This window comes from Chaetura pelagica, unplaced genomic scaffold, assembly GCF_000747805.2.
Source record: "Chaetura pelagica isolate M959 unplaced genomic scaffold, ChaPel_1.0 scaffold109, whole genome shotgun sequence".
Lineage (NCBI taxonomy): Eukaryota > Metazoa > Chordata > Aves > Apodiformes > Apodidae > Chaetura > Chaetura pelagica.
The window spans coordinates 12,843,529-12,870,990 of NW_009970725.1; the positions used below are offsets into that span (position 1 = coordinate 12,843,529).

The 27,462-nt window shown below is 37.6% G+C and overlaps 1 protein-coding gene across 1 annotated transcript in view; it reads left to right on the forward strand.

The window, feature by feature from the left end:
• Positions 1–27,462, forward strand: part of PTPRM (protein tyrosine phosphatase, receptor type, M) — a 331,529-nt gene that overhangs the window by 160,798 nt on the left and 143,269 nt on the right. Inside the window, exons 13-14 of the mRNA XM_010006866.1 lie at positions 4,358–4,490; positions 11,052–11,081. Of these exons, the coding sequence (XP_010005168.1) occupies positions 4,358–4,490; positions 11,052–11,081 (163 nt within the window). The remainder of the gene's footprint in view (positions 1–4,357; positions 4,491–11,051; positions 11,082–27,462) is intronic.

The window sequence follows — 27,462 nt, forward strand, 5'->3', positions numbered from 1 at the left end:
AAGCCACAAAGAATGGGCAATAAATAAGTAAAAGTGAAATTGGAATTCCTGAGATTAATTAGAAAAAGAAGTAACCAAGGGTATGGAAGCAAACAATGTTCCTGTATTCCACTTTATTTGCCTGGTTTTGTGGCACTTTGGGGTTTATGTATAAGCGTATCCCTTGTTTTTCACTTCCAGCAGGATGCACTCTAGTTTGTTCTCATCAAGTTAGGTCTTTCCAAAGTCAGCAACTGTATCCTTTTGAAACTGGAAGGGAACATTTCCGTGTCCTTTAATTTTCTAGCATCTCTCTTGGGCTGTCCTGCAGTCACTGCTCTTCACTGACCTGTTGCTTTTCTGCAGGTGTACCACAGTGTATGTGTCAGTTTGGCCTTGATTCTTCTAATTACACCAGCCAAGACAGTTTCCATAAGAAAACAGAAGTGAGGTTATTGTGCAAGGTTTAAGGTCAGACTTCTGTGTGCAACAACCAAAAGCTTAAAAGTAAAATGAACAAAAAAAACCAACCCCAAAACAGTAAGTCACTAGTTCCAATGTTGTGATGAAAATGCAGTGGCTTAGTCCAGCTGTTGGCAACAATATGCAGTGTGTCATTAACAACAGATATTTTGCTGCAGATACAGAACTCCACTGGTCTTGTAGCTGTATATTTTTAAAGGCTCTAGAGTGATTAAGGAAATTAAAACCCACAGTGTCAGACAAGCTGGTTGAAACAACAATAAGAAATAGAATAAAATGCCAGGACTGTAATATCATAATACAGTAATGAACAGTTAACACTATTTCTGTAAAGAATTGCATTTCACTTAATTTGAACATGTGTCAGTATAGCAGAGTAAAAGAGAAAGCATGGCACTGGTTTTCTTTAGACTTGCAGTAGTGCTTTTCCAAATTTCTCTTGAAAACATACAAACAAAACTAAACCCACAAATTGACATTGCAGTTTATCAAGTGGCAAAATGAATTTCAAAACTACTGCCCCTTGCTGCTTCAATCCCATTACACACAGTTCACCTGTCTTTCCATGGTGCCAGTGCAACTGCCTGTGTGGCTGTAGGTTAAAAGTCAGTTAAGAAGTAATTATGAGGTGAGAGATGAATATTACTCTGGATCCAAATCTACTTATCAGACAGAAACCAGACAGAAGTAAACTGCCAGCTTTATTGTAGCTAGCCACTTAAGGGTTTAATATTATGCTGTACAGTATGTCTGTTAAGTATATAGAAGAGTCAGCATTGAGGCAGCAGGTCTTGAGTATGATGCTAGATGATGTGGGTTAGCAGAATTCACACAGGACTATGAAGAATGTCAGCAGGACAAATGCAATCTGAATAAAAAGGTAGTGCCAATTCGAATGTCAACCTCGATAAATGCTATGTAGTGTTCAGCAGAGGTAAATTTTAGTTGCTTTTAGCTAATAAAGTGTTCAAAATTGAACACTGCACTGCAGGTTTTATTGTAAACAATGTGCCAGTGACCTGTTCAGTGTCCATCTGATGTTGAAATGAAACCAAACACAAATGCTAAGGGGATAAAACATGGGGCAGAACACAATAAAAATCCTGTTGTAGAAAAACTGAGGTATGTTAAAGGAATAAACCGTATTAAATGAAGACATTTTATCCAGAATTTCTAATATTAAAACTCAAGGGAAGCTAAAGAAAGTTGAAATGTGGCAAATTTGGTTCTCTTAGCCAGGTGGGTTTTTGAAACCACTGACATGAGGAAAGGAGCAACATTCTGTCAGAGAATGAATGAGATGCTGAATGGAACTAAAGGAGAATCGAGAACTGCCAATATTTGGCTTTTTATAATAATTAATGATAGGAGTTTTTGAAAGGCATGTCAAACATCATGTTTCCATTTAAAGACAATCTCTGAGTCTGGCTGAGTCCATCATGGTGGGAAGCTTTATTCTATTTTTAACTCAGAGTGGCATTGCATGCACTTTTCTTAGACAATTTCAGAATATTCCTCTATTGGATAATCAATAGATGATGCAAGATGGGAGTTTCAGCATCCTGATATCAGGCTATGTCTCCTTGTGTAGGCTTTCTTTCCATGAGAGTTTGCAACAGTAGTGGATTCCCCAGCTTACCCATGACTCCCAAGAGGGTGAGGCTTTGTGTCACCGAGGGCATTTCATGAAAGTTGTGCTCTGTGATATGCAGAAAATGTGTGTGCCCTGAATGCAATTTTTATATTATCTCATCTACATAGTGTAAGTCTAGCTGATTCTGCTGAAGTGAGGAACAAGTGCTGTCCAAGAAAGACACGACACTGAGATAAAACACACTGGATGGTTGAGAGTTCTTTGTGAAAATGTAGCAAGGCTACTTTCACTCAATTTTAAGTTTTAGCAGTCATGATCCCCAAACTAGCACTGGAATCCTTAATGAAAGGCATGAAACCATAAGTTAGAATTTGGTTTTAAGAAGGCATTCCCAAACAGTGTTCCAGTAGGGTGAGGTGGCCTGAAGGAGATAATGAAGAGTAGACTTTGGAAGGAACCAGTTTTAGAAATTATGTCTGAAAAGATACTTCTTGCTGTTGACTTTGCATTCTTCCTTGCTTGTGTTTTAGATTTAAAAGAGGACTGTGGAGTCCTTATCATGTCTTTCCATTTCCATCATACTTGATTCACTGCTTCCTGTTTGTCAAATTAAACTAACAGCTGCCTTTTGCACAAAGGTACTCTAGATGTCTTCTAAGTATCTGCTGCACTTGAGTGCCATGCAGATTACAGCAATATAGTTTAACAAACTGATTTATATATTACACAAGGAAAATAAAAATAGAACTTTATAATAGAATTTTATGCATCTGCATTGAAGAAAGCACTGAGGCAGATTCTGTTACCTCTACTTATATGTAGTTAGAATTTCACTGATTCAGAATTGCAGTGTTTTGTTGTTGAACTGATATTCTAGTGGGACTGGGCACAGACATAGGCAGCATATTGTCTTCTCTAACTTAGCATTCACACAAAGTGCCATGGTCAGAATTTTCCAAAGAATCTGGTTCCTGCAGTTAGTGCTAGATATATTTTGTTTAAATTTTAACACCATTTCTGGCAGCAATACAAATTGCTAGGTTTTCCTGGCATTCCCAGTGCTAAGGAGTTTGGGAGATGCAGGCCAAAAGTGTAAACATGGGGGCGTAGAGGTGCTCACCATGTTAAAATATCCTGGTTACAACTGAGAAGAAACATTGGAAATGTTTTCATTGTACTTTTCAGTAAATATCTCTGCATGTTAATTGGTCACATATTTGCTTTCAAAATCCTCTGTGAAATCCAGACAGTGATATAAGAATATGGTCTTAAAATATTACACTTCACTTAGGCTTTACTCTTCTTTCTCCCTTCCCAAAAAAGCTATAGCAGGAAAGTGATCTGTAAATCCCTGTGTCCACCTCATGGCATGGTGCTTCAAATGATGAATATTGTAATGTTTTGATTAAAAAAACTGGAAGTCCATTAAAAAAAAAAAAAAAAAAAAGCTGTTTAGTGAATTTAATGTTGCTTCCTCAAGATTTTTCATCCAGAACTCATTTAGTAGAGGAAATGGATATTTCATCAGACATGGATGTGACATTCCATCACATTATACAGTAAACAGTACAAATGATGTTATTTTTTTTAAATGGAGAAGCTGGAAGAGCTAAGACAGTGGTTGCTGAAAGGCACTGGTTATCTCATTTAAACAGATATTAAATGTGGGTGCCAGTGGTGTGATCATCAGCTGCTTCCCACTTTGTGAATAAATTGCTTAGAAGGAGTCTTTTTGCCTACCAGATGTGACCTAGATTTAGATTTCCAAAGGCAGGGAAAAAAAAAAACACACGTCTATTGTGTAAAAAACAATTGTGGGTAAAATGCATGGTAAATGAGCTTATCTCACTTTTCCAGGTGTTTAAGCTAATATGTTATGGAATTACAGCTTCATTTATGAAAAATAATTGAGGAAAATGTTCCAGCAAATCAAATTTGGATAAAGGCTTCGGGTAGTTATTGTATTGTGAGCAAGTATCTAAATGGCAGAAAGAAAAGGAAGCCAGCACAGATAATAAAAATATAGAAATCTGTGAATCTGTGAAGAGGCTCTTATAAAAGGGTTGGGGCTGACTGTGGCATCCCACCTGTGTTGTCATGGAACAAGCAAAATGTCATGGAACAGTATGAAGGATTATATTCCTGTCAACGCATATGAAAGCAGAATTTTTTCTTAAAAGACCAAGCATTGATATCTGTTGCACTTGGATAAGAGTAATGACATTGGTAGGTTAAATGTAAAAACATCAAAAGAATAACATCCCTGTTATTCTTCTCTTTCCTCTTGTACTGATCCCATAGGTGCTGCCACGAGAAAACCAGACCCAGAGCCTGAGAAGCAGACTGACCATACTGTTAAAATTGCTGGAGTCATTGCAGGCATCTTGCTGTTTGTTATTATATTTCTGGGGGTCGTGCTGGTAATGAAGAAAAGGTGAGCAATTAGTAAATGTTTCCCATGTACATATTCATATCAGAGCATCTCCTACAGTAGTTCTCAGTTTGATATTGGCAAAAGTATCTAGCCACCTTTGTGCACTTTGCCACAGAGTTTAGGAAGCACTGCTCCCTCCCACTCCTAAAGCTTTTCTGGGTTTTTATAAAACAACAATATCTGTTTCATCCCAGAGCATTTTCTGTGAATTCATGTTTGTGGCTTTGTTATAGAAGAAAAACAACTCGAGGTTAATGATTCTAGCACTTCATGCATTAGTACTGCATGATGGACTCTAATAATAGAATATCTGTCCTGAAAGTGTGGCCCTCCACTCTATTCAACACATCAGCTAAAAGGTAGATGAAGTTTCATTCTTGAATGTAAAAGAAATCTTCAGTCAAACAGGAACTAGAGCTAAGGTAATTTGTGCTAAGAATGGGGTCTGTATTGTTCTGCATAAACTTCATTCCCTGGAAACAAACGAAAATGTTACAATGGTGCCGAATGTTTCCGGCCACTGGTTCAACACACGCACACATCAAGATTATCTTGCTTTGAATATTATTTGAAAACTGCTATAACATTAGAACTGTAAGCCTTTTAAACCTGACTACCTTTCTCAATACTGTAAAATTAAAAAGAAATAGGAAAAATATCGAGTGGCATAGGGAGGTGTCACAGTTAAGAAAAAAACCCTTGTGATTGACCCCAAGTCTAGATTTGAAGAAATTAATTAGTGAATGCAATCAAGGTTTTAGGTTGTATCCTGAGAAATGTGAGATTTGCAGCTGTAGAGGTGGGGTTGGGAATGCGTGGGAGCTGTACAGAGGGGCTGGCTTACAAATTCTTCTTCAACATCTGCCATAGTCTTCTTACATCCCCTAACCCCTCACTTCCTTGCCATTCACCCTGCATCATCCAGTTTTCTTCCTTTGTGAGCAGTCTTGGCCTGATTTTGCTTATTCCAACACTATGTGATTGAATTTTAACTAGTTTGGCAGGTCTGAGATAGTCCAAACCCCTGAGCTGCCTGAAATTCTTCCAGAATTTGAGCAGTGGAGGTGCACAACTAAGGCGGCAGCTGCCTGACAGTGCCTCAGGGCAGGCAACAGAAGCAGCTGCTTTTCACTCTCCTTGAAGACAGAAGCAGGGCCATAAGATAGAGGGCTCTGTACAGAAAAAGATGAGCTGTGACCAGGGCTCAAGGCCAGGTCACAACCAGAGGTAAGGCAAAATAGTCAAAAGCTGCCATACAGAAGAGATTGAAACTTAAGCCCCAGGGAAGGACTGGCAGGGGCAATGAAATGTACCCAGTAACCAAATTTTCTAAATACAGTACAGTGTAGCAGAGTTAAAATCTGTTCTGACTTTGCAGTATATTTTTCTTCCCGCTTCTGACTTCTTGCATCATTCATACCTTCAATTTTAACAGCTGAACTCCCAAACTCCTCCCTGGGGTCAGACACAGCACTTGGCATGCAGGGAGGAAGGCTTCTCGCATTGTTTGGCCACATAATTCCCAACCAGCATTCATCACTGTTTCTCCTCCATTTCTGAGCCTCTCCTTAAGTGTTTGTGCTGAAGGTAGAATGTATTCACCCAAGGGAGGCAAGTTCTTCTTAATCTTGGAGGGAGAACATTGCAAAAAGATCAAAATAGTTTCAAAGTAAATAAGGTGTCAGGGTCTCTGGCTAAATGGATGCTATAACAGCTCTTGCTTGATTCTCTAGGGAAAAGCTCTTTGATAATCTAATTGTTAGAGGCAGGAAGACTTGAATCCTAAGTGTTTGCATGTTAATGCAGAATGATATTTGATTCTTTCTGTCTACCACAGCACAGTAATTATTATTCACAGTAGTTCTGTTGTTAGAGGAGAAGTGCATTATGTGAGGTTTTTCTGGGGGTGTGGAATAAATCTGCTTGAGACAGAGATGAAGCTATTGAAAGTACAAGTCCAGGAACTCCTTTAACAAACACATACAGTTTTGTTGTGTAGTACACAAAGAATCATTCCAATAACTTAAAAATATGCTGAAATGATGCTGCAGCCTTGAAAAGAAAACAAAAACCCAAACCTTGAAAGGAATTGAAGTAAATATTAAAAAGTGAGAATGGTTCATCTGTGTAACTGGATGTGACTAGGCTTTAATGAGAGTTTCAGGAGGTGTCCCAGACCTTTAAAGCAGATGCTGGGAGCTTGGGAGGTTTTGAATACAATTAAACTCGTGACTTAAGCAAAAGATGAACCATTCATTCAATAGATTGTTATTGGTGCATTAATTCACTGTGCTGCTTAGAGTCCCTATGGTTTCACCTTGGTTCAGTTATGGCGAATACATTATGCATTTGAAGAAAATGTATAAATCTTTCTGCAAGCTTAGTATAACTGTAGTGTTTTTGCAGTTTTATGATACTTTAGTTGGTACTTTGTAGAACAATCTGATCAAGTTAGCATGTCATTTGACAATTTTATTTCATTTACTTTATCAGGAGTTTTACTGGAGTAAAGATCTGATTGCAAAATAAAACAGCATCTTGTAATTCAGTGGCACCTTTCCCCTGAGAGCCAGTTTCCTCTCTGCACTATTATGTGCAGACTCCCTGGGCTACAGTGCTAGGTTTCACTGTGCTGAATGAGTCGCCATGCTCTGAAACTTGTCTTCCTTGGAGTTGGCTAAAGCAATATCCCATTCGCACTCCACTATCCCAAGGCATATCCCAAGGCACATACTGTCTTTTACTTAATTCTTTCACAGAAATGGGTCCTTGAAGACTTGATCTCCAGATCTCACCGGCAGATTAAATTTGCTCTGTCTCTGGGGCTTCACAGTGCTTAATTAACTTTATTTCAAACCATTTTGTCCATTTTCAAGAGATTTGGAGAGCAGTTACACTGTACATTACAACCATGTCTTTATCCAACATATTCCTTTAATAGCCACCTCAGTTCAGCCAGCAACTGTTCTTAGCTTGGAGGGTGTTATGCACCACAGATTTTCACAAATCAGCTTCTTTGACTTTTAATTCAGTAGACAAGAAGAGAAGACCAACACTCAGAGTGAAGTTTTCAGTGCAGAACAGACATGCTTTGGATATGGTCACTGTCAAAGCAGCAGGTACTTATTTTCATGTAAGAGGTAACACAAAGTCAGTGGAAATCAATGCATGTGTTTCCTCACTATTGCTCCAAAAATGAAGTGGATTTTGAATCCGATCCTGAATATTAAATCTCAAGCAAGGCCCTTGATCTCTGTTAGTCTTTGATATACCTGCATAAGACTTTATGAAAAATAATATAAAAATAAAATAAAATAAAAGGATAAAAATGGAACAAGTAACTTCACCTTTTGGCCAACTGGAAGTAGAACACTGAAAATACGAGAACTGGTCCCACAACCTTGGGAAAAGCAATAGCAATTACATCAAGACTTGGAAAAATCAGAACCTTGCTGCTTTATTCTTTTCTCTTTTCCTTTTTTTTTCTTTTATATTCCATTTCAGCTAAGTTTAATAAGTATGCAGAAATGGCAAAATTAGATTTATTGACGCAAGGTTTGTTTAAAGTTTATATGTCTTTGAGGCAGCTGTTTCTTTTGGGGCTACCATCTTGCTGTGGCAGTGCAGTAAGGAAGCAGTTATTAAAATTTAATTACATTGGCTTCTGCTTCAGCTGTAGAATGGAGTTTTTCTCATCAGTGCATCTCTCCATAAGAAGGCTATTTTCTTTTGCCAATCTTTAGTTTCTGTTTTCAGTTGTTTCTATGCCTGAGCCTTCCAGTAGTTTCTAAGATATGTAATTGTGGCATCTGTTTAAGTTAGAGACTTGGCTTCTTGATGGTGGATAAGAAAGGCTTTTGCACTCAGTGGAGCTGGGCTGAGAATGCGTTAGTCTCTATTCCCTGATAGCAAATCAGGCTGGTAAATTAGCACTTTTGCCAACAATTCAAGCAGTTAGGATAGAAATTAGAGATAATAGGGCTGAAGGAAAATTCCAGTCTTCTCCTAGTGCTACCCTTGAACCCTCTTTTCCCCCCTTGGCCAGCTACAAAAGAGGCAATGAAAGAAGTCACTGTGGTAATTACATAGTGCCGTAAGTTTTCCCTTCTAGTGTTACAACCCTCCTGCAGCCAACTGCTTTGGTTTTGATGGTTTAATAGTGGGGCCTTATTCTATAAGTGATATTTATGAAATTTATTCATCTCTTCAATCCTGAAAGATATAAAAGTGCTTTACATTCTCACTGTATACAGAAACAGTTTATTGACTTAAAACAGCCTCTCTAGGGCAAAGTGACTGAAGATCCATGCACAGAAAATTTGTCCAAGATTGTCCAAAATCTTTGGGTCACTCTCTTTAACAGAAAAAGTCTTCTCATACATAGAAAGAGAGTTTATTTTTATTCATTCTGCAGGAAGTAAAATGGAACTTCTCCACATTTCTTAAAAAATCTTAGTCTTTTCAATTATAAATGGTGCTTTTGCATGTGGCCTGAGGACTTGCAAGCCTAAAACTTGCTGTTTCTCTAGGTTTTATATTTATTCTTTTTTCCTATTTTTTTCAGTGTCTAGTATTCTTCAGAGTCAAAAAACATAGTATTCTTCTTCAAGGACTTCTATGTGGAAAATCTCACAACTGTAACAACATAAATATAACTGGAGCTTGAGACTTTCAATTTTTCTTTTAACGGAACATTTACACAAATTACAGATCCTGGATTTTCAGCAATTTTTTCATAAGGAATAATCTATTATTATAACATATTTGACAGAATTCTGCATATAAGTACCAGCAGTGCTTCACTGATTAATTGTATTTATTGTTCTCTCTCAAATTATTATACATCTTTTAGAAGTATGCGAACATTTGTAATAATTACATTAAATCTCTGTCCTGGCAACATATGGCAAGAAACAGTTGGCAGTGTCATGAGATTCTAAATGAAAGTGAGAGAATGTGTAATTCTGAAAAGGGCAGAAAGAGATGTAAGTAGGACTGAGCCAGAAAACAACCCCTTGCTAATAAAGCAGGTAAGTTGATCTGCTTTGAGAGGATCTAGTCCTGTGCTTGTTACTGAAGGCAATGGGATGTGTGCTGGTGGAAGAAGAGTATAACTGTTTTGCAGCTTTCCCCTTACTCTATTTTTAGATTTATTTTAAAACTCGACTTTAATAAGTAAGCATTTTTGCAGATGTGCCACATGATTAAATATTTGGTATCTGGCGTCTTGTATTTGAACAATACTGTTTGCATCAGAAAAATGGGAGTAAAAACTGGGAAATATTTCTAACAGTATCTTCACACAAAGAAGATGAGAGAGAAAATTTGATGAAAGCCTAGTTTTCAAAGGGATGCCTGAAGCATGTAGCTGGAGGCAACTTACTATTAGTTACAGTCCTTTGCAAGGCCTGTTTACATGTTTCCTCTGTAGTCAAAGGGCTGTATGTATGTGCTGTAAAAATCACAAATGCCTACATGTTCCTTTCAGTCTTTTATCTTACCAACATGTGAATGCTACTTGACATTATGCTTGGAGATGTTTTAAGATCTCCAGCCTCTTTTTAATCATGGAGTTAATTTAGGATGGGACTTGCCACTTTTGGATTGTTGCAGTTCTGCCTGTAGTGGGCTTGCTACTGAGGGTGGGAGAGATGTAAAGCATAAGAGAGTAGCTGGAGGGTTTCTGTACTTTGTGCTCATTAAGAGCACGTCTGGGTGAAGGATCTAGCTGTGCAAGAGGTGACGCAGGAAAGACTGACTGGGTCCGTATTTCTCAAGATAGTGGTGCTAGGTCTCCAACTCATTCTTTGGGACATTCACTTGGGCAGAAATAACAGAAATACAGGATCAGTTCTTAGCTTTTCCTCTGCCACATGAGGAAATACTACCAAAATAATTTTAGCCAGCAAGAATAGCCTTTTTATTTGCATGGCAAGAACTAAATTTTTTCTTCAGAAAGGCAAATAATGTTTTAAAGGCAAAGAATGCCTTTTAAAAAGCTGTGGCCATTGTTTTTTCCCCTGGGGAAACAAGTTGTAGACATGTCAAAGAGAACTGATTTCTTGAAGTGAACAAAGGGATATAAAAAAATTCTACAGCACTGTATCAGGAAGAGAAGCTACTTAATACAAGTTCTGAAGTTCTGCATTGTTAAACTTCTATCACCATGTTAGAAATTCCATATTCTTATTCCTAATGCAGCTGAGGCATAATCGGAGCTGTTTTATAACTTTATTTGGGAATGTTTGTTTGTGTGTAGTATACGCAGAGATAGATACATATTAAACATTTACTATTACTTAGGTAGTAGGTGTACTTTAAGGTGGTTTGATTTAACAGTTGGAGATGTGTTATGTATTTCACTGCTTAAAATTTTATGGAGAATATCTATATCATCTGTATTCCAGACACATTGCATGATATGCATTCTTGCTACTTTTCATTTGTGTCACCAGTTCTGGTCTCAGTTTCATCTTGATTTTTCATACATTAATATTTGGCTTTTCTTTCCTTCCATTTAATCTTTTCCACCACTGCCTAATCCTTCCACCATCATGGCAGAAGAAGCTATCACTCCTACACTTATTACCTGTAAGTAACTTCTTTGTCATCAGAGACACACTTTCTGCCATATTATTCCATGCATAAGTAGTGAATGCTAGTATTGAAAGTTCCTGTATAAACACAAACTTTGTGTAAGTTTTACCAATATAAAAACAACATAGTCAACAATTTAGTTAAATATTTAGCATTATAACAGTTTCATATGCCTCATACTGTGCATTAGAGTCCTTTGAATATCTTTATGTAACAAATTTTCTTAGTTGAAATGTAGTAGGCATAAGTATACCTACCATGTCTATGAAAAATTTGTGCCTGAATATTTTTATAATTTTTAGTGGTTTCTTTCTAATTTGTTCTGTTGAAACTATAGCATTGGCTAGACATCAAGCATTTCCATTTGCTGCTGTGTACATATTACTACTTTTTTATGAATAATGATCATGCACAAAAGACATGAGTTACAATTGCTGGAGTGGACTTTAAAGGAAACAGCACTAAAAAATGAGGGCAAGATGAAATATAACTTTCAGTAAGTAATAACTTTTCATTTTGATGCAGTCCTTAGTAATACCATTATATGATACTTTATTTACCCAAAGTCTTAGTTTTGTTCCCCGCTGTCAGCAAGTGATGAATGAGAAGGGTTCTTCTGTGAATGTAGCAACTCCCTTTCTGAAGCTGTTCACCTTTTCTCACTTTCCAAGTACAAGGAGTACATGACAAATTTTGGATTAGAAAAATATTTGGGGTCTGGCTTTAGATGTGAAATCAGATGCATTTAAGCTTGTTTTCTCTTGTTGACCAGAAGCAAAAATTAGCTGTCCAGTAGGTATCTGGCTTCTTTAAAGCTCCAGTTAAAAACTCATGGGGAAACTAGGAGTTATTTTTATAAAGTTACAGAAAATGGGATGTTGCTTGCATGAGACCTACTGGAGTATTAGTTTTCAGGTACATATTGTAATAGCATGCTCTTGAATACATTTCAGTAATGTTTTAATTTAAAAACAATATGAAGTTTCTTCTGTTCCTCTTAAGTTGCTCTTCAAACCTTTAAAGGAAGTATTTTTTCAGTTGGTATTTTGAAAAAGCATCAAGCATTATAGAATTAATGGGAAAATTAGCAAATGTTTTCCAACTTGAAAACTTGGTAAGCAGAACCATACTTCAAATTAATTAAAGCAACTAAAATTTAATCCTCTTAGTTGAAATTTCTTAAGAGTTCTGAATGTATTTAAACTGCTCATTTACTTGGTAATTCAGATTTTATACTACATCATTTAACTCTTCATATATAGTGCAAATGTTTAAAACTGTTTTTAAAAGCACTGTATTAATGTGAAGGTCAGAAAAAAACACCTCTTCCACAGATACAGTATTTCAAAATTTGTTTCTGTTTGTAAGAGGAAAAGACCATATTTTCAATTACATAGGCCTTAAAAAAACCTCAGTGTGTGACCATTTAAATACTGTTTTTAAAATGTCAAAAGAGTATAATGTCTTAAGTCATATAGTGTGTTGTTGCCATGTAGTGTGTTGTCAATATAAGTAAATATATTGAAATTAATATTTTAATATAATTCATGTCTCATGGCTAAGTCAAAAAACAAAATTGAAACAATGGAACAGTAAATGAAACACTGTTTCATTATTCAAAGAAATCAGATTATATTTATTTTTCTTCCTTTCCACTCACGATGGAAAACGCATGAATTGAATTGTTACTGTAGATTTTGCAAACAAGTTTTTCCCCCATTTTGCAATCAGGTTTTGTCCTCAGTTTTTGAAAAAAAGAGACTATTAATAGTGTATGGAATAGGGCTTCAAGAAAAGACTTGTCTTTTTGTTAATGTGACACAAATTCAATAAATTTATAGTTTGGGTATCTTAACACTTCCAAATGAAATTGTGTAGTTTTGTCTATGCATTTTTTTTGCCCCCTGTCTGGTGAAAGAAAGGAAGTAAGAGGCCTGAAAGAAGCAGACAAGATCAGCCCCCAGTAGGAGGAGAGACTTTGGACCAAATTCTCCACCTGTTTACGCACCGTGCAATTTCACTGAAAGTGATGGAAGTCTTAGATTAATGAAGAATTCATTCCAGTTTTATTTTTAGCCAAGGAAGTTTGTGTGGATTAGAAAATGTTCTATATTTTGAGGAACATAATTTGAAGTACTCTGCCATTGCTAATTTGCCACTTCTATGCTGAGTGTCATATTCAGATTTACTGATTAGTCATTGTAAATGCAAGTGTGACATCCAAGCGAGCATCTATGCACTGAAATAGTTATTATTGTCTTGTGTGCTGCTTCCCTTATGAGCTGTAGGCTCCTTCTGCCTAGTAGACTGCAATCTCTGCCACTTCTAGATCCATCCCAAATTAAAATGAAAAAAGAAAAAATTGGCAGATGCCTAGGGCTGCTGATGACTCATCAGAGGTGGACTTGCAGCTGTGCATATTTGGCAGAGAATTATTTCTATTATATCTTGTGTTTACTAGTTAGCCAGTCAAGAGACATTACTGAAAAAGAAGTTGAGCACTGCTATTGAGAATTATACTTCTTGTTAATGGGCTTAAGTGCCTCTGCCAGTGCTTTTTCTCCCACTCTTGCTTTCCTGTGAGCTGATGTATTTTTTACCTTTCACCTCAGTCAGGCAGCAGGTTTGGGGTTTTTTGTCTGGCCATAGTTGGTTCTGTATGAGTTCTTTTGTTCTTAAGATTAGAGCAAATTTAACAGTGCTCATTAGCTCTGCAGCAGGTCTTTTGCAGTCAGTTCCAGGTGGGAAAAAAGAAGAATGGAGACAGTGTTGTTAGTGGCACTTGTAATGACTGGTGTTCTCAGCATGGCAGCTGGTGCTGGCATGGCTCTGCTCTCTCCTGACATGTTTTCTGATGGGCAAAACCCCTGCAACAGTATGTTAGTAGTTTACTGTGTAATTGTGGTTAAATGAACTAGACAAGCTTGTTGGTTCAGGTGACAATGAGAACTATTGTGCTGTCCCATGGCCATTAACTTTTATATCTGAGATTTTCCTTTTTTGATAAAGGTTCTGCCCTTGGAAGTCTTTAATTATGAGTGAGAAGCTAACATAACTAGATCCATGCAAATTCAAGCAGCAGACGAACAAAATGAATGCTTGGACTATCAGGGTTTACTTGAGACCCTGGCACCTAATAGAGAGTTTGGGGAATTCAATTCACCTCAGATTCTGGGGCAGATAGATACAGATTTTATCTGTGACAAGTTGCTTTCAAGAAAAGGCTTTATTACATTGCTATGAGTATGATGCACACCCAATTAAAATACAAAGATATGAAGTTAGCTTTTGATGTTGTCCCTCAGTTTGAACTTGATATCAAAATGGGATGTTATGGTTATTATTGAAATTAAGTACTGCACAGCAGCTAGTTGCATAATGTTAATCTATTCTTGTGCCTTTTCACAAGTCATTTCAACTTGTGAAAGGTGAAGTAGGGGAATAGGAGACAATTATTGCCCAGTATTCTAAGAAAATATAATCATGTTGAGATCTTATTGAGGTGAAATCTGATATTGTCAGATTTAGGTGACTTAAGACAGAGATGCTTCACAAGTATGTCCTCTGTATGAAAATCTCAATCCAGAAACCTAATCAAATTTGTAACATTACTAAAATGGACTGTATAGGACTAGAAGTCCTAGTGCTTGGTACTTTGTATATGACTCAGAGGACAAAATCCATCCTACAAGAAGATTAATTTTACAAATATTCATTATTTTCATATAAACTTGAATGAAAACATGAGAATTTGATAGTTTGAAGCCCAATTGAAGTACACTTTTACTGTGTATCACATGAGCTGAGGAGCCTGGGAGTCTGCAGTTTAGTTATCTCTGTCTCTCATGCTTTGCTAACAGATTTTCAGTGCTGGCTGCTGGAACTGTCTACAGAGGCTTAATTTGTGGCTCAATTCCCCAGTCTCATTGTGATTGACCTAGTACCTGTGACAGCGAGTATAGGGTTGGCAGATTTGCAAAATTACTCTAATAATCAGAGTAATAAAATTTCAAAAAAATCAATGGTATTGAAACTCTTAACAGTGGTTTCCGGATAATTGCAGGAAATGTGCAGTCATCACGTTTTAAACTTCTGTAGTAATTTGAAAAAAGTGAGAGAGGATAGAAACAGTCCTCTATTGTAAACTGCATCAATCCCTGAAACTGGAATAAGTTCATCAGTTTGCATCTTACAGGTGGAGGAGAGCACTGAACAGAAAAACGTGAATGTCTTTGAACTGGTTGATGTGTTTGATCTGTTAGACTAAGCCTCTGATGTCCTCTGAATCTTTAACTATGCCTAGTTACATAGACTTGTATCACAGAATCACGTAGCCCAAAATAAACATGGATTTCTGTAATTGTCTTGTAAGCTAGACTTACATGATTGAGCTAGACCCAGGAATTTTGTTCCGTCTGTTTTACTAAATCTCCATTGCTGAAAAATACATTAGTGGGCTGCGTGCCAGATGCTTTGAGTACAGAGGTATGACATCTAGCTTTCATGTGGAGATGCTAAGCAAACTCAGAACTAGAAATGTACTTTGAGTTAAAATACAGCACATCTTTTTAAAAAATCTCTCTGAAGTCAGTGTTTCTTGTACTGATTCCTTGTATCTTCTGATTCTTTTGGCTCTGATTGTATTGTTTTATAACCAAGGCTTACGTTCCCATTTCTCTGTTAAAAAAATGTAAATAACCCTTAATACTCAGACTAGCAGTAAGTAAATTTATTTTATTTTATTTTATTTTATTTATTTTATTTTATTCTTATTTGTTCTTTCTGAAGTTTGTGAGTTCCCCAGGGCAGTGATCTGACTATATGAAATACCTTTCTTGAGGTGCAGCAGAGATCAGATCATTCATGTGGAGGAATAGCTCTGCTTTAGTTCATCTTTCCTGAGCATGTCTAGATATTCACACCAAGTTACTTTTCCAATACCTAAACATAGGAAACCCATAGTAATTTCTGAAATTACCCAGACTTTTCAAAACTGTATTAGACCAGATGTGTTGAGTGAGAAACCATGTGTAATATGCTGCAAGTTTTGTTGGGTACTAGATGGGTACTAGAGAGTGAGTGAGGTGAAGTATCAGAAGTGATGGATTACTGTGCTTATCACACAATCACACTCAGCTACTGTCCTTGCTCCCTCAATGTCGAGCAGTACAAGCTGTGGTTTGTAGATATTTCTGTCCCTCAATGGGAAGTTTTCAGCTTAGATTCCTTGTTTTTTCAGGGTACCAAGCATTTAGTGTGGTTCAATATAACTGTAACAATGTAGCTGCAGGAAAAATAGATTCTTTTGCAGTTTAGAGATGTCTTGGTTCTTTCATCTTAAATAAAAGCTTAGTCTTGGTTTTCTAAACTAACAGGATAGGGACAGGAATGTGTATTAAACAAGTTACCTCAGTATTTCAGTATGTGTCATGTTGTTCCACAGTGTGTCTTGTTCATCTAATGTTACCAGTTTACCAGGGTTGACTGTTCTATCTGTAAAGTTGTGAATTGGATTAATTCCTAAATTAGCTTGTTGATACTGTTTGTAGCTTCCTAAAAAATTTGATTCCTAAATCAGTCATGCTCACTGTCAACAGTAGTCATTCTAGACACTGAGGTTTTGCCATAATCTACCATCACTGTTGAATTAGACTTTCGAAGAGGCTATAAGGTGATTCATTCACTTTGTTTAAGACTCTGTCAAGAAGAAGGCTGTGATTCATGCATTTTTTACTCTGAAATTGTATTTCTGTATACATAGATAGCTCAGCACTGACTTCAGATTCTTTTAAATTAAATATCAGATAGAAAGGAGAGGATTTCCTAATTTCAGTGTTGTTCAAGAGAGGTAATGACATTGGAAACATTTGCTCTAAACCCCAGACCTGCTGTTATATTTTATGTTACTATAAATGTGTTAACAGTAAAGAAACTAGACTGCATATTAATACAAAAACTCACTTGATAACTTATGTTGCTAAAGATTTGTATTTTTCTAAAAGATTGAAGTGTTAGTTTTCAAAATGGTTTAATGAAGTACTGAACTGATCAACAGAAAATGGCTGTAAAAAGTGGGACTAAAAGGAATAAGGTGAATGTTGCATTTTGTCTCTCCTGGAGTCAAGAAGGACAAGTAGCAGAAAAAAAGCTTAAAGAAAAATTGGTAGAAGAAATCATATGATGAATCCAGCCTCAGAAGTCTTTGTACCAGTAAACCACAGTCTTAATCTCTTCTATGATATGGACAAGAACAACTGTAGTGAGACGTTTGTGTCTACTGTGTGATGCCAGCACGGGGCACAGAGGTGTTGTAGTCATTAGTATTGCAAGAACTTCTATTGACTGATTATATTTTTGTTTGAGCTTCTTATCTGTAATCTCTTCTCTGACCCCTGAATCCCATGGGAGAGGCATCGGCTGAAATGCTTTTGTTGAGCCTGTCTGGAGGGGTTATGGTCAGGTTAATGAAAATCCACCTCAAGGTAGCATCTGTCAGTGTTCACTCTTAATTTCACAATGAAAATGTTGCCATCTTGGCTCGTTTCCCTTCTTCTTTTCATTTCCTTTGTTATCTGTCCAGTTCTTATTCTATTTTATTCCTGGAGCTCCCTTAAAGTGTAGACTGCCACATCCCTGGAGGGAAGAACAGTGGCCATTTGCTTTCCAGTGTCTAGCTGTCCAAAATCATCATTCATTTCCAGATTTTCTTTCTGTTATATGTCTTCCTGCAATGAATTACCTATCTCTGACATGAGAGAATAAGGAACCATGCCTCAGTTGCTTTCTTCTGCCACTCCTGGTCACTCTGGCCCTCTGCCTCCATACATAAGAGTCTATGCAAAGATTCTATCTAATCAGGATCCTTCTTAATTTCAGGGCAATAGTCCAACTGCAAAATGTAGCTAGGAAGATTGCTGTGAAATTGAGCCTCACTAAAGCTAATTAAGCAAGGAAACAGCAGAATGGACTGTGCTTACAAATCTAGCAAAGCCTGGCATTTCATCAGTACCAGACACTGTGGTGCAAAAGAAAGTCTTTTACAAGACTTACAGTTATTAGAATCATGGCTCTATTTCATTTACAAGTGTGCAAGAAATGTTTTATTGTTACTATTATTATTTATTATTATTATTATTATTATTATTATTATTATTATTATTATTATTATTATTATACTATAGCTTTTAAGTGTATGCTACAGAGACAAATCTGCAGGACTGTCAGAAACATCTTTTATAATTCTGTTAGTGCCTGTGCCAACCCAACAGCAGCAGTAATCCAGATAAAATGAGGTAATAGCTAGAGCAGAGCAGAATTTAGTAGGGCTTGTGCTAGGATCTACCTGTTCCTGTGAGTACTGAGTTGTTGAATATAAACAAGCACATTTAGTTTCCTTTTTAGCTGCTGAAGTTCAGGACTGCTTCTGCATTGGATCTGAGATCCCCTGGTGAGACATTGAACCAAATGTCCAGGGGTATCTACGTTATACTCAGTTCACCTGCAGGGAGAGTTAGTTTCTTTCCTGTCTTATTCCCTGATTCCTCTTATCATAGAGACATGAGTTGGAGTTACCAGAGGCATCTCTGGTTAGTCTGAAGAAAAGAAAAAGCAATGCATTAGCTAACCTGTGCATTTCACAGTTGTACAGAAATCAGAAGATCAGCTGGTATAGAGCAAATATGCCACTCTGCATCTCCCATTGCAAAATGATGCTGTTTTCCTCCTGCATGCTTATGTCAGTAGCCAAAAGTAGGTCCTCCAGTTTGGATTTGGCCAGTATGTTCAGACTGAGTATCATAATGCATGCATGTTGGCTGTAGCAAGTAACAGTTTAGATAGGGTGTATAGATTTTAGTTTGCTTAAAAATGTGTATTGGATTATGCTTTAGGTATAATGCCCTTGTGGCCAAGAAGGCCAGTGCCATCTTAAGGTGCATTAAGAAGAGTGTGGTAAGCATGTTGAGTGTGGTTATCCTCCCCCTCTACTCTGCCCTAGTGAGGCCACATCTATAGTACTGTCTCCACCTCTGGGTTCCCCAGTACAAAAAAAGAACTACTGGAAAGAGTCCAGCAGAGGGCTACAAGGATGATTAGGGGACTGGAACATCTCTCTTTTGAGGAAAGGCTGAGACCTGGGTCTGTTTAGCCTGAAGGAGACTGAGAGGTGATTTTATCAATGCATATAAATATCTGAAGGTTCCTGCTTACCAAATGGAGAAAAGTCATGCCTGTATTTTAGTATCCTCCAGATTAAGATTATGGAAGACATTTTAAACCAAGTGAAGGGGAGAGTTATGAGGGTCAGGAATGCATGGGCTTGGGGATCAAGAATGATGGATAAATAGAGTCCTCCTTGGACACTGCCCGTGAACAAAAGAGGAAGAAGAAAAAGAGCTTGACTTCCATCATCCCTTTCTTTATAACGAGCCCTACATAAATATATGGATGGAATACTTTGGTTGGTGAGTTTTGCCATCAGTCTAGTCTGTTCCTCCCTATGGGAGGATTGCAGGTACAAGTCTTCTGCTTTAGAAGTGTCCAAAGTAGCATATCCAACAAGTAGAATAAAGTGTCCTTGGTCCCTCAGCAGTATCTATAAACATTCAGGCCTTATCAGTCCACTAGCTGAAAAACTTGGTATGCTACTTCCAGCAAGTGTGCTGCTTAAAAGAGAGTTCACTGAAGAAAAAAACAAAACAAAAAAGCAAACACACACAAAAAAAAACAACAGTAAAAAGAAAATTGGCTTAATCCCGGCTTAAACCAGGGCAGGATTGTTTCTTTATTTTCATGAAAAAACAGTGAACTGGTTTCATTTGCTCATTTTTTCTTATATAAAAATCGATTTGGCTAAGACTTAAAAAATATTCACCTCCAGGTTAAAACTTAGCATGCAATATTTTCTGTTCAAAAAGGAAAAAAAAATATCTTAAGCAGTTGAAAATTATATGATCATGGAAGCTGCAATGTAACATTAATTATAAGAAGTACACTTAAACACCCACAGTACTGTGTATTTACTTACGTCAAAACAAGATAATGCTGACTGTATTAAGAACAGCTTTTCATTTTATGATTGCCTGTTGTTCTTTGAATCATAACCTTCACTCGTTTCTTTAATTTAGGAGAAAAAGCCATTAAACATAGATACTCCCTGAAAGTGTGTGCTGCGTGAAAGCTTTAATTAAATCTACAAGTAAAGCTTTAAAAGAACAAGAATCAAATTAATTGCAACAAGGACCATGCATTTATTTCTGTGACAGGCCTTGGCGCATTAGAGGAAAGGCAATCTGTGTACCCTTATCTGAATTAGTAAACTCAATATCACTTTTCATTAGCATGGTAGGTCATTGCCATGCGTCTTCAGTGTGACACTGTTTACATGTTAATGACCTCACAGATAGAGTCTGTTCCAAATGGTTTGCAGTAGTAGAAGGTTGTAAATCCATGAAGTGGAATAAACTGTCGTCTGCTTTCTGCATCATTGCTTCTTGAGTGTTCCCTTCTAGACTGAACTTCATAATTAAGCAGCAGTATAATTAAGGCAAATTCAGTAAATGCAAATAGGGCAAAAGGATTTATAGCTGATTATGGTTGTTAGAGCATACCTGAAATCAATTAATTTCTAAGCATCGTTATTAGTTGACTTTTAAATGACATGGAGTCTAGAAGTAGAAAGTATTGTTCACAAAAAACGTTCACAGTTTAAGTTAGTGAATGTGTGTCCATTATGATGTATTCAGATTTTTAAAATGATGACATACTCATGAAAAAAAAACACAACAACAAAACAAACAACACAGGAAGATGCAAAAGAACATATTGCTTTAGTTGTTTGGTGTGTTGTATTAGATAAGATTTTTTTAAGATTATAAACATATTTTTCCCCCACCATATAATATAATGAAATCAGCATGCTCCCTAAAATCATATCTTTAAAGAAAATGTCATATTTACATCTGCTAATTTGACTAGTCAGTGGAAAGCTTCACTGCTTTAAAATCTTAGAATAATAAACAAACTTCAAATGTGTAAAACAAACTCAGCATAACCACTTAAATTTGATTGCCCAAAATATCTAACACAAAGACCATTCATCCTGCTGTGTACATTCATTTAAGTGCTGAATGCCCTCAGTTCCAACTGACTTCAGCACCTTGCAGAATCTGGTCCCCTATTTGTTTATCTCAACCCTGCCATAACAAAAAGCCTATTTTTCACTGGTCACATGCAGTATATACTTGGTTTTGCAAGACATATACTCTGGGGTTCTGCCTGCAAGAACCTAAGGATTTGCTTTGCAGACAGAGAGTAATCATTTCTACTTTAGTTTGTCACCTAATATGCAAAGCGAGTTTAATTATATGCTGTCCCACCCTCTCTGCTACATATTTTTCCACTTGCTGGCTCTGGGTGAAATACATACTTCCTACGTGCAGAGGTTACTATTAAGTGCCCCTGGAAGCATTTATGGCTAGTCTTGCCCTCAGCATGCATAATGTAGCTAAGTACTAATTAAAGGTTAAAGAATAGGGATCCATCTTTTCTCTGTCTGATGAATAGAGGAAGATGTTCTGCATGGGGTCAGATGCTACTTTGAACTGGACAGAAAGGCTAGGATGCTGCAGAACCTATCTACATAAGACTAAAATTCAAGACACTCCAGATTTTCTCACAGCACAATGAAGGACTAATAAATCACTGTCTTGTGCTGTGGAATGAATTAGTTGTTTCACTGTGTTTCATATAAATATGTAATGCTGCAAGACATATGTAGGTAGAAATGTAGAATTCCATACGGAATTTTTTTTTTTTTTTTTGTCCTACATACTGATTTCTGAAAATTATCTGTGGCCTAGTTGTACATTTTGCTATTAAAGACAAAGAGAGATTTCTTCTGGCAAGGCAGATCTTTCAGATTCCAATTAAAACACTTAAATCCCAATTAAATGCTTCAAAATATTGCCATGACTGCTGCCAGAAATTAATTGGTGAGTGATGGAGCTGTGGACAAAAAATGTTCAGTGGAAGTCTGTCTTTACAGACCTGTGATTTCCCTGGAATTTCCAGAGGTTTTTTTATTTTGATACTTCTGCAAAGCCTTTCACACCAGAATGGACTATAACTTTGCAGTTCCTTGAAGTCATCCTTTCAGAAATACTGTTGTTCACTTCATTCCTGTCGGCTTCTTCATGGCATAAAAATCTGATAATAGCAATTGCTTTTTAAATAAGCTTTCAGTTAGGTTATGGAAAGAGCATCCAAATCAAGAGGTCTGGTTTCTTCCACCAACTTTGGGTGCCATATTCTCTACATTAAATTTTGATTGCTATTAACTGCTGCAAGACAGTGGTGTCAGGGCTATTGGAGGTCTGATGGTCAAAGAGGCAGAATACTTCATGCTCCCTTTGTCAAAATTCAGTCTTTGTGTTTTTAAATGGAAAGCCAGCACTGCCTGAAAATTGTGTGTTGCTGGAATATTAGTACCTGAGAGTCAGTGATGGAGACATCACCAGCTAAGATAGAATTAGCCACATATACTTGCAGAAACACATGTTCTCTTACAAGTAGCCCTCACAAAAGCACCAGGGGAGGTGTAAAGTGTTTTCTCTGACAGTAGCTGTTTTGACACTTCTTTAGCTGCAGAGATGCCTCCTTTCCCACAGTAGGAGTAATCAGCACTGGAGCTTTACTGCTTAAACTCTTGTGCATGTGGATTATTATTTTCACACACACAAAAAAAAAATCAGTATTTAATGCCCAGATACTGCAGTCGTAGGTTCCTTAGATAAATGTATGAAAACAGTAAAACAGAATTACACAGTAATGTACAATCTCATGATCTTCAGAAATGCATAAATAAAATAATTGAGTGCACTATACCACTTAGAATCTAGTCATTAGCTGATAGAAGTCAATAGCCATAGCATGAAAATAAGATGGCAAAGGTCAGATGATCGAGTTAGTTGCCTTCAGACAGGCATTACTTAGGAAAGGGGTTTGCTCTGATTAAAGATCGACAGTAATTCAAGCAAGTAAGATCAAGCTGCTGTCCCTCAGCAAGGGAAATTAACCTCAGCAATAAATAAAATGTTACTGTCCACTACCAGTGCTCCAAGATTTGCTGCTCTTGGTTAATTACATCTTTCACTTTCAGCTGTGGACTCTGTATATAACTACCATTCTGATTTTTATAGAGGTATCACAGAATCATTCTGGTTGGAAGAACCTTTAAAATCATCGAGTGCAACCATAACCTAACTCTTCCAAATCCAATGCTTAAAACTTGTTCCTAAGCACCACATCTGCATGTCTTTTAAACACCTCAGGGATGGTGATTCAAGCATCTCCCTGGGCAGCCTATTCCAGTTTTTAATTACCCTTTAAGTGAAGAAGTTTCTTCTAATATACGATCTAAACCTCCCCTGACACAACTTGAGCCCATTTCCTCTTGTTGCTTGTTACTATGGAAGAAAGACCAACACCTTTCTCACTGCAACCTCATTTCAGGTGGTGGTAGAGAGTGATAAAGTCTCCCCTCAGCCTCTTGTCTAAAAAATCCCCGTTCCCTCAGATGCTTCTCACAGTGCTTGTGCTCTAGACCCTTCACAACCTTCATTGCCCTTCCCTGAACTTATGCCAGCATCTTGATGCCTTTCATATAGTGAGGGTCACAAAACTAAACACAATATTTGAGGTGCAGCCTCACCAGTGTCGACTACAGGGGGACAGCCACCTCCCTAGTTGTCATGGTTTGACTCAGGATTGGCAATTAAACCAATAACAATAATGTTCTCAATGCTCCTGCCAGGTAAGGAAGGGAGAGAGAGTAAGAAGAAAGAGACTTTCTGGAATGAAAACTAAACTAGACAGCTTTGATATTAAATACTAATGATAAAAAGAAATATGTACAAATATATGCAAATGTGTTCAGGAATGTGCAAAAACCCTTGTTACCTCCTACCCCCAGCAACTCCCACAGCATCTCCTGAGCTGTGAGCAGTCCCGACATGTCCTGGAGCGTTGCCAGGGAGAGTGGCAGAGCAGACAGGAGCTGAGGGGAGAGTTATGAGGGTCAGGAATGCACAGGCCTGGGGATCAACACTGACAGATAGACAGAGTCCTCCCTGGATGCTGGCCATGGATGGAAGAGAAGGGAAGAAGAAGGAAGGGGCTTGACTTCTGTGATCCCTGATCTTATACTGAGCCTTATGTATGTGTGGAATATCTCCGGCCAATTTTGCTGTCCATCTAGTCCACTTCTCCCTACACAAGGGTTGTACATACAACTGTTCTGCTCCTTTAGCATCCAAGCAGATCAAAGTGTCCTTGATGTCTCGGCATGAATTATAAACATTCCAGTGTTATCAGTTCACTAGCTGGAAAACTTGCTGCTAGTTATAAGAGAGTTCACTGAAGAAAAAAAAAAATCAATAAAAGGAAAATTGGCTTTATCCTGGCTCAAACCAGGACACTAGTCCTGCTGGCCACACTATTTCTGATGCAGGCCAGGATGCTGTTGGCCTTCTTGGCCCCGTGGGCACACTGCTGGCTCACTGCTGGCTTCATCTTCCCCATATCTCATTGGCCTCTGCAGTACTTGTGGTCTAGGAAATTTCTGTTGGGATCTTCACCATAAGCATTCATGCAGATCCTTTCTGTTTTATGACAAAAGGGATCTCCATGCATATTGGCCGTGTATTGTCATTTTACTAACTTCTATGCACTTGATTTCCATTTGGTGTTGAGAAATGTCTGCATTGTGTATATTACAGTGGGCTGTGACAGAATGGCTGCTTTTTGAGTAAAGACAGTAGTGGGGTGTCTTTGTTGTTGTTCCTTCTTTTCCTGTTCGATGCTTGCCAGACAGTAAACCACACCAGCTATTTTTAAAACACAGGCCAGACAGACTAGGTTGCATATTTAAGAGAGTGATATAGTTACAAGGAAACAAGAAATAGTTAAATGTTACTCAGATTTTATACATCAACTCAATTTTGAGTAACCCTTGAGAAACTGGAATGAGATCCTGGATAAACCTATGTCACATGCTACTTTGTCAGTATCAACTAAGAAACTGTTAATACCATGGATCCTCCTACTCTTTGCAAGCTGTTGTTTTATTGCATTATGTTCTACAATCAAAATGTCACCTTTAAAGAAAAAATAATTTCTCTCCTTGCCTGTCCAAGGTCAGTAAGAATGAGAATACTAGTTTGTCATGTGCATGCAAGTCATTGCTCAGAAATGAAACGTTAAAGAGAGGTTGAATACACCAGCAAATGTCCTAGAAATTCAGATACAGTTGGTTTGCCCTTGCTTTAACTAGTGAGAGTGATTTGACAGCTGTACTTTGTAGTTTATTCCCTCTGGAGTATGTGATCATGCTTTGATAGCAACCCTGAATCTATTATTAATGTAGTTGTATGTAGATCAAAACTAAAGATCCTTAGTCATGTCAGAAAGTAATGCTAGTCTATTTTTATATCATTTGTCTCTGAAGTGAAGGGAATGAAGTGCCAGAGGACTAATGTCAGGTATTTCATACCTCTGTCCCTCTATGCAAGGTGTAAAATGAAACTGTATAGGTGTACCTGTACAATAAACCTGCTTTTTGTCCCAAGAACTAGTAAATAAGAGATTCCTTTACGTCTTTTCTATTTGTTTATTTTGAATTGTGGCTTTTTGTCAGTCTTTGAAGGTGAAAATCCAAGACTTTTTTTGGGTGAATTCTTACTAACGCCTAGTTGCCAATATTTTTATGATAATCCATGTACACCAGCTTTTAAAATTAGAGGAGTTAATTTAGTCCCGTGACTTTCTCTAGTAACATTGTTATTGCAGATTATTTTAGAAGTAATGCAGTTAGGGTTATATTCACTGTCTCATTCTGACATGGGGTTTTTGTGCATTTAAGTAATGTGACAAATTATAAAATTTTACTGCAGAAGAACACATGGCCTGCTATGACCTCATCTTGGAACAAGATTTCCCTTTCCCCTTCCTTTTGTTCATACTTCTTTTAGATCAGGCAATGTCTGCATGGATGATCTTTTAAAAGTTGTCCGGGTCTTCAAAGTGCTGCCTTGTAACTCAACACAACTTTTTGAGAAGAAAATTCAGAAGCCTGAGCTAGGGTGCTTCAGGAGGTTTAGTTCTGCTTGCTGCAAGTCTCAAGACATGAGGCACTGACAGCTTACCGGCTTTACGGCAGGAAACAACTGAAGCAGCATGTAGACAGCAGATAGGAAGACATGAGACAAATGGCTGGGAGCTGGTAATAGCCAATGAGCCATGTCATCGCTGTGATATCCTACTGCCTTCCTGTAAAGCCAGTGCCTCCTCAGCTCCTGCAGGATCTCCATTGCAAGCAGGTGGACACTACCATTATGTGCTAGTTTCTTGAGTATGTTGGTTTACTTGGATCCGACAGGAAACCAACCCCCTTGGACTTTGGGATGATCATTCTCAATTTTACCTGAGAGTCAGGAGGAAGTCAGGACATCCACATGGCTACAGGGGCAAGTGAGTACTCCTGGGTTCCTCAGTTTAGCCATGAACTGGGAGACTAGCTGTATGCTTTATCAGGGAACAAATGTGCCCCAGCTAAGGAGAATACATGTTCTAGGAGGCAAACCAGAGAGTGAAAATATCTGTAAGACTGAGGTAGTACTTTCAGTAGAAGGAAAAGCATTGAAAATCCTCAGCTGACAGTGCCTCAGATGCTGATAGATTTCCATCCCAGCACAACACCCAGAATTATCCATTTGAGAAAAATTATTAGCTGGTACTGGACACATGAACTGTAATTCTTTGTGATACAGCAGCAAAGGTATGCTGTGGGAGGAGAAGCAACTGGGATCTTTCTCCTCTTTGACCCAGTACCCACACACTTTGTCAGAACATTGTGCCAGGCAGTCATTCTTCTAGCATTGCTGAAATGGAGATTAGTACAGCAGGAACTTGAGATCTGTCACTTGTTGTGGCTTCCTGTGATACTGTAAGTTCCTCTTTTCCCAAATAACCTAAAAAGCATTGGAGAAACACGTGCCAGAAGTCCACAGAAGCTTCAGGATGGCCCGAATCGGAAATTGCAGCTCTTAGTGGTTTAGTATATAACATAATGGAACAAGACAGTCTTTGTATTACGTTCTGTCTTTGCAAATCTAAGGGAATGGAACAGTGTTAAGTTTCCTTCACCATCTAATCAGCTCTAGTACAAGACAGTGTACCATCTTTTATTGCTAATACTGGAAAATTTCCTACAGTAGCTAATTTACCTGTGAAATACAGACATTTAAACATGTCAGCTGTATTTTCTTCTTCCTATATGCATCTTGAAGCTTATATACAGATGGCATTTTTACACTTATAT